The following is a 7,629-nucleotide window of genomic DNA, read 5'->3' as shown; positions in this document are numbered from 1 at the left end:
AAAACCCTGCAGAAGTCCGCAGCCACCTGGTTATGTGACTGAGCTTTTTCCACATTTGCAGAAGCGGTCTCTAAATCTGTTAAGGCCGAACACATTGCGCCGCTAAGAGCCGCTTAAGGTGGTCTCCGGACGCATGGCCAGACAGACTGGGGTCTAGTGGGAGACACACGGGGCTGCCCTGCTGGCATCTCAGCAAGGAAAGGGGCACTCCTCCAGAGACACACACACACACACACACACACACACACACACACACACACACACACACACACACACACACACACACACACACACACACACAACCACTCCGGACACACACACACAATCAAACACACACGCACAGACATACGCACACACGCACACACACAAACGCACACACACACACCCACACAAACACACACTGATGCAACCAATAAGCCTGCCTACATGTCTACAAGCACATTGTTGCTATTTTACACCTATACACAAACCCACACATCTAAACACGCGTGCACTTACACACATACCGAGATACACTCTAATCATTCACACACGAGAGGGGAAGGACATGGTCACACATACACTTACACACTCACACACACACACACACAAACACACACACACACACACACACACACACACACACAACGTATAAACAAGAGCCCAGCCTCTTTAACGCGAGGAGACCCCCTGGCGCACAGGAAGGCCCCTAAACACATCCCTGGGAAACACCTGAACGTTTCCGAGGGATACGGAAAAGACCCCTTGACCCCACTTCACACTGTAAGCAACCTCTGTGGCCATTTCCTGCTGCTTACAGAACCCCCCCACCCTCTCACCCCTCAGTGGTCTTGTGACCGTCAGTTTATGTCACTGTGTCTGTGACTGGGAGGCCCTCTTTGGGTCTCGGTTTTTCCAATAAGTTGATATGCCCTGGGGGGTAGGTTCTTGTGGAATATTTCAGTTCTTGGTAGTTCAAATGAAAATGGGAGATGGCCCACCATCTCCCATTTCTTTTTCTTCATTGTCTTTTCTTTTCATGTTATTATTTGTATTTCTTAGTGGGTAAGGGTTAATCCTAGGGTTAGGGGTTAGGGTAAGGGTTATGGTTAGGGCTAGGGTTAAGGGTAAGGGTTAGGGTTATGGTTAGGGTTAAGGCTAAGGGTTAGGGTTAGGGTTAGGCTTAGGACTATAAATTGACTTCCTTTAACTATTAATTAACTGTAAGTAAGTAAGTAGTTCAGTTCAGAGAGAGAAACGGGTAGAGAATGAGAGAAAAGGGGAGAGAGACAGAGAGAGACATAGGGAGACAAAAGTGTGAATGCGAGAGAGCAAAGTATATTAGTGAAGGAGATTACATTGAGAGTGTACACTCAACTTGGGCGGAAAGTGTGTCATGCTGTTGACTACTGGGGTCTGGCCGGATGGGCGGTCCCTGAGGGTTCGTCACCGTGTCACAGCGTGGCATCCACGCCATCGCTGGGAAGGGACTTGGGGAACTACAAGCTCTGTTAGGCGTGCGTTCAAGAGTGCTTTGCTCATTCCCAGATAGACCAGAGGCATGTAGGACCGGTCACACCCCGACCCCGATTACAGTGACCTCCGCTTCGGTTGACTGTGTCGCTGACGTGTGTGTGTGTGTGTGTGTGCGTGCGTGCGTGCGTGCGTGCGTGCGTGCGTGTGTGCGTGCGTGCGTGCGTGCGTGCGTGCGTGCGTGCGTTTGTGTGTGTGCCTCCACGCCCGACCAATTACACGAGGCGTGCTGCGTTCTTTTGTCAAAAACATTCTCAACTTTCCTCTGCATTCTCTGCAGCATTTACCGCCACTTTTCAGCTCAGGAAGGGGGTTTGGGGGGGGGGGGGGGGGGGGGGGGATTTAGCTTTATGCTTTATATCACGCACACATCAAATTGACACACATTCTCACCTGGGGAAATTGCCCTAATGCAGTTAATGTCAGGCCCCGTTAGGTTGCTGGCGACAGCAGATGTTTCTATGAGGGTCAGGTTGTGTGTGTGTGTGTGTGTGTGTGTGTGTGTGTGTGTGTGTGTGTGTGTGTGTGTGTGTGTGTGTGTGTGTGTGTGTCGGAATGTGTGTGTGTTCCAAATTCTCATCTCAGACCGGTCTCGAGATTTTTTTATCAACTATAAACTGCTTGGCTGCCTCTCCATGTTGCTTTTGTAACTGCATGTAACTGCACAACGTCTTTAAGGATTATAATGACTTCACAAATTGTGTGATTGGACAATGAACACGACACAATATACATACGCACCGGTGGCAGCAGTATAGCTGAGCTGTAACGCAGAATTTGATGTTTGTTTTAACCCACAATAGTTTTGTTCTCCACGGAAAGTAACAATCGTTTCCCACCTTGTGTCTCGTCCCTCCATAGACTACAACAGCAGCGACCAGAAGACGGCCTGCAGAAGACATGAGCTCTACGTGAGCTTCAAGGAGCTGGGCTGGCAGGTAAGAAGGATCTCCTCCTTGCCTTGCATCACTGTAGTCTCTAGGATCAACCACATGTCATAAATCAAATGGGATCCATTTCTCACTAAATTCCACCCATTGAAATCATATATTTAATCTTCCCTTGAGTAGAGGGACTACACACAACATAACTCTGAACTTGCAAATCAAATGTGGAATATACGTTTCTAGGCGTTTCTACCGCAAAGGGAAAATGTCCTACTCAGTTGTCAAATTTACAATGGTGGGTTTTTTCTGACCCCTATATATTCAACCTTTTGTTGTGTTCCCTACAGGACTGGATCATTGCACCAGAAGGGTATGCTGCCAACTACTGTGATGGAGAGTGTTCCTTCCCACTCAATGCCCACATGAACGCCACCAACCACGCCATCGTGCAAACACTGGTGAGAACAACAGGGCTCTATCCGTTGTGTTCCTATAGTTCCCGACCAGGGGATGGATGGAAGCGGGCAGCGTATGTAACCACTACACTACCCAGTGAACATACCGTGGACAATGCATTGATATGTGATATGGCTGTGTGCGGAGAAAAAAACAGCTTTACAATTTTGAAATTCACCCATTCGCACACCAACGGCAGAGTCAACCATGCAAGGTAATAGCCAGGAGCAGTTAGGGTTAGTTGCCTTGCTCAGGGACACCTTGAAACTCGACACAGCTAGGAGGAGCCGGGGATCGAACTAGCAACCTTGCGGTTACCAGCCAACCCGCTCTACTTTCTGACCTACTGCCGGGATTCTCTTATCTTAACTCTGTGCAATATCAAAATCCTCAAATATTTACATAAATACCTAATTACAACTCTAATATACAGGTGCTGGTCAAATTATTAGAATATCATGAAAAAGTTGATTTATTTCAGTAATTATATTCAGAACGTGAAACTTACATATTATATCAATTCATTACACACAGAGTGATATATTTGAAATGTTTATTTCTTTTAATTTGGATGATTAGTACTGACAATTACTGAAAATCCCAAATTCAGTATCTCAGAAAATTAGAATATTAGTTACGACTAGTACAAAAAATGATTTTTTAGAAATGTGGGCCAACTGAAAAGTATGAACATGGAAAGTTTCAGCATGTATGGCAATCAATACTTAGTTGCAGCTCCTTTTGCCTGAATTGCTGCAGCAATACGGCGTGGCATGGAGTCGACCAGTCTGTTGCACTCCTCAGGTGTTATGAGAGCCCAGGTTGCTTTAATAGTGGCCTTCAGCTCTTCAGCATTGTTGGGTCTGGCATCTCGCATCTTCCGCTTCACAATACCCCATAAGTTTTCTATGGGGTTAAGGTCAGGTGAGTTTGCAGGCCAATCAAGAAGAGGGATACCATGGTCCTTAAACCAGGTACTGGTAGATTTGGCACTGTGTGCAGGTGCCAAGTCATGTTGGAAAATGAAATCGTCACCTCCATAAAGTTGGTCCGCGGCAGGCAGCATAAAGTGTTCTAAAACTTCCTGGTAGACTGCTGCATTGACCCTGGACCTCAGGAAACACAGTGGACCAACAGCAGCAGATGACATGGCACCCCAGACCATTACTGACTGTGGAAATTTTACACTGGACTTCAGGCAACGTGGATTCTGTGCCTCTCCTGTCTTCCTCCAGACTCTGGGACCTTGATTTCCAAAGGAGATACAAAATTTACTTTCATCTGAAAACATAACTTTGGACCACTCAGCAGCAGTCCAGTCCTTTTTGTCTTGAGCCCAGGCGAGACGCTTTTGACGTTGTCTCTTATTCAAGAGTGGCTTTACACGAGGAATGCGACAGCTGAAGCCCATATCTTGCATACGTCGGTGTGTGGTGCTTCTTGAAGCACTGACTCCAGCTACAGTCCACTCTTTGTGGATCTCCCCCACATTTTTGAATCGGTTTTGTTTGACAATCCTCTCCAGGGCGCGTTTATCCCTCTTGCTTGTACACTCTTTTCTACCACATCTTTTTCTTCCCTTCGCCTCTCTATTAATGTGCTTGGACACAGAGCTCTGGGAACATCCAACCTCTTTGGCAATGACCTTTTGTGTCTTGCCCTCCTTCTTTAAAGTATCAATGGTCATCTTTTGGACAGTTGTCAAGTCAGCAGTCTTCCCCATGATTGTGTGTCATACAGAATCAAAACGAGAGACCATTTAAAGGCTTTTCCAGGTGTTTTGAGTTAGTTAGCTAATTAGAATGTGGCACCAGGTGTCTTCAATATCTGACCTTTTCACCATATTCTAATTTTCTGAGATGTTGAATTTAGGCTTTTCATTGGTTGTCAGCTATAATCATCTTCTTTTTGGCAAAAAACACTTATAATGTATCAGTCTGTTTGGAATGAATGTATACATTCTACAGGTTTGACTTTCTAAATGGAATTAATGAAATAAATCAACTTTTTCATGATATTCTAATAATATGACCAGCACCTGTACATTCCACTTGTGCAGAATGCCCTCCCTTGTTTTTCACTCCAACTCCTTGGTTGTCTGTCCCTTCATGTTCTTCTGTACAACCCAACATCCTCTGTGTTGTACCCTCTCGTTCCCTCCAGGTTCACCTGATGAACCCGGAGAACGTCCCAAAGCCGTGCTGTGCTCCCACCAAGCTACACGCCATCTCCGTGCTCTACTTCGACGACAACTCCAACGTCATCCTCAAGAAGTACAAGAACATGGTGGTCCGGGCGTGTGGCTGCCACTGACCCCCCGACCCTGACCCTGACCCCTTACAAAGCCTGGCAACCCCTCTGCCAATTCTTCGCAGGCTGCACCTCTCGCAACATCCCGATCGGGAGACAAGTGACGTACAGGAGTTACTGTTCTACTCCAAAGTCCATACCCCGCGTCTTGAATCGCAAGTCTTTATCGATATCAACTGATTGGACATGGATAAAGAAAGGAAAAGATGTGTGATGCTATAATAATAATAATAATAATATAATAATAATGTCCCACCATTGAGTCATGTCGTCAAATGACTCCAATGAGCACATTGTTTCCTGGTTCTGTAAGAGGGTGACTTGATGGATCCGGCTTGCGTTCCTGTTTGTAATCTGTTTAAATGTGTGTATGTGTGTGTGTTAGTGTGTGTATGTATGTGTGTGTGTGTGTGTGTTTGAGTGTGTATGCGTTTGCACCCACTGTGCCTGATAAGCTGACTAGCCCCTTTAGAGCGGGGGTCAATGGGGAAGCTATTAGGGGAACAGTCCACAGTGCTGCTTCTCTTGGGGGGGTTCGGCTCTCAGCAGTCCCCTTGCGTAATGGATGAACAATGTCCGGTATAAGGTGTATGATTCTGTGGCGCAATTCCACAACGCAGAAAGGCCAAAGTAGAGTTACTTATATGAACAGGCTAAATGAATGAAAGGATGGAGAAGATAAAGTTGACCGTACGTGACAGATGACACACGTTTATTAATAAAAGGGGTCAACGATGCTGGGCTTCAAATTGTACATCGCTACATTTTGTTATTCAGAATCGTAAAAGAATACAGTTCATGCAACATCTGTATTGCCCTGCCGCGTCCCACAGCTCCTGGCCTTGTTTTCTCTTCTCTAAGCCATGTTTGCCTTCCTCAAAATATAATATGGACTCAACCAAAGTGACCGCAAGGCTATTTTAGTTGTGGACTCCTCCAAATATCTGCCGGCCGTCAATATTTGCAGGGCCCGCGCCAAGCCCCATCGCCCTGGCCCGGTTCTGGCCCGACCGGGAGCATGTTGTGGCTCGACTCGTGTTTATCCTCCAGAGGTCCGGAGGCTACGGCCTGACCCCACAACCCCCCCCCCACCCCACACACACACACACACACACACACACACACACACACACACACACACGGACATGCACACGCACGGACATGCAGAAACACACGCACACGGACATGCAGAAACACACAAGCGAACACGGACACGCAGACACACACGGACACGCACACACCCAAACACATACATACACACGCACACAAACACACACACACACACATGCACAAACACACACACAAACACACACATGACACACACACCCGAAGGATCATTTCCTTGACACCACAGTTTCAATGTTTAAACGATTCCCCCCCGCCAGACAACCCGTCAAGCGTAGGTCGGTGGAAAAACATTAACTTGCTCCCCCCCCCGAAAGAAGCGCTGTTGATACGTCTCTTTTGGTGCCAGTTTCTGCAACTAGTCTTTTTTTTACTTCCTTCCTATTTTTTCTCCCGACGTGGATGGTCAATTTTTGTTTGTTGTGAGATTGTCAGGTTATTTTCATTTTATTTTTTTACCAAATGAACATTGAACTGTGAGCTTGTCAGAGTATACAATCTTTGACCAATATGGATTTTAAATGGCAGGCGTGCTTTTAAGAATAACTAATATAACAAATCAAAATACCTTTGTGCCTAACCAACCAATCAGAAAATGACAAAATATATACCTCTGGTAAGCTGCTGTTTACATTTGTGATCATGTTAAGACTGTTATGTGTAAATACTTGTACATTCTTAGCTTATTTATTGCACCGCTTATTAAAAAACGACATACCATGTTAGACAGAACAATAATGGAGAAATATTTTTGGAAAAATACATTTTATTACGAAATCTCATGTTACAACTTGCCATATTCTTTTTTTTTTTTTTTTACAAGAATCAATAGGAAGTGTATGTCCTGTAACTTGCAAGAAACAACAATACTGCTTTCTGTCACTGGAGTTGTCTAGAAGCGTGTGCTATACATAAAATCTTTAACTGAGGAAAAAAAACTAAAACCTTTTGCCTTGTTTGTGTACCTTGGTTGGAGTTCTGAAAGCAGATCTCAGATCAGACATAGATGAAAGCATATATGTCCTGGTCAGAGACTGGCCTAATGAGAGGGTGGAGTTGGCTTTTTGGACTACAGCATACATACCTAAATAAATGCTACAGAAGGGACACAAGGACCAAGTGGTTATTTCACCATTGGGAGTCAGTTAAAAGCGATGTCTTATGTTGAACAAGTGAAATATATTACCCTGGTGCCAGCTGGTGGCATTTGTGTTATTTATTTTTTTAAATTATAATTATCATGTAATTTATATCCCAATATCTATCCATCTGTTTAAATAAAAACCAAAATAGTTATACGACATGTGTGTTTATTTAGGTCATGGGACGTGGCTCTAGT

General features: G+C 45.1%; 1 protein-coding gene across 1 annotated transcript in view; it reads left to right on the top strand.

Annotated features, from left to right (window-relative positions):
- The window catches only part of bmp6 (bone morphogenetic protein 6), a 49,062-nt gene extending 41,474 nt beyond the window's left edge, over window positions 1-7,588 (top strand). The window contains exons 5-7 of the mRNA XM_030348980.1: window positions 2,374-2,450; window positions 2,747-2,857; window positions 5,019-7,588. Of these exons, the coding sequence (XP_030204840.1) occupies window positions 2,374-2,450; window positions 2,747-2,857; window positions 5,019-5,168 (338 nt within the window). The 3' untranslated portion in view covers window positions 5,169-7,588. The remainder of the gene's footprint in view (window positions 1-2,373; window positions 2,451-2,746; window positions 2,858-5,018) is intronic.
- The last annotated feature ends 41 nt before the right edge of the window (window positions 7,589-7,629 follow it).

Source organism: Gadus morhua, chromosome 23 (genome assembly GCF_902167405.1).
Source record: "Gadus morhua chromosome 23, gadMor3.0, whole genome shotgun sequence".
NCBI classification, from domain to species: Eukaryota; Metazoa; Chordata; class Actinopteri; order Gadiformes; family Gadidae; genus Gadus; species Gadus morhua.
Note: the sequence above shows the minus strand (reverse complement) of the source record. Positions and strands in the feature narration are given on the sequence as shown.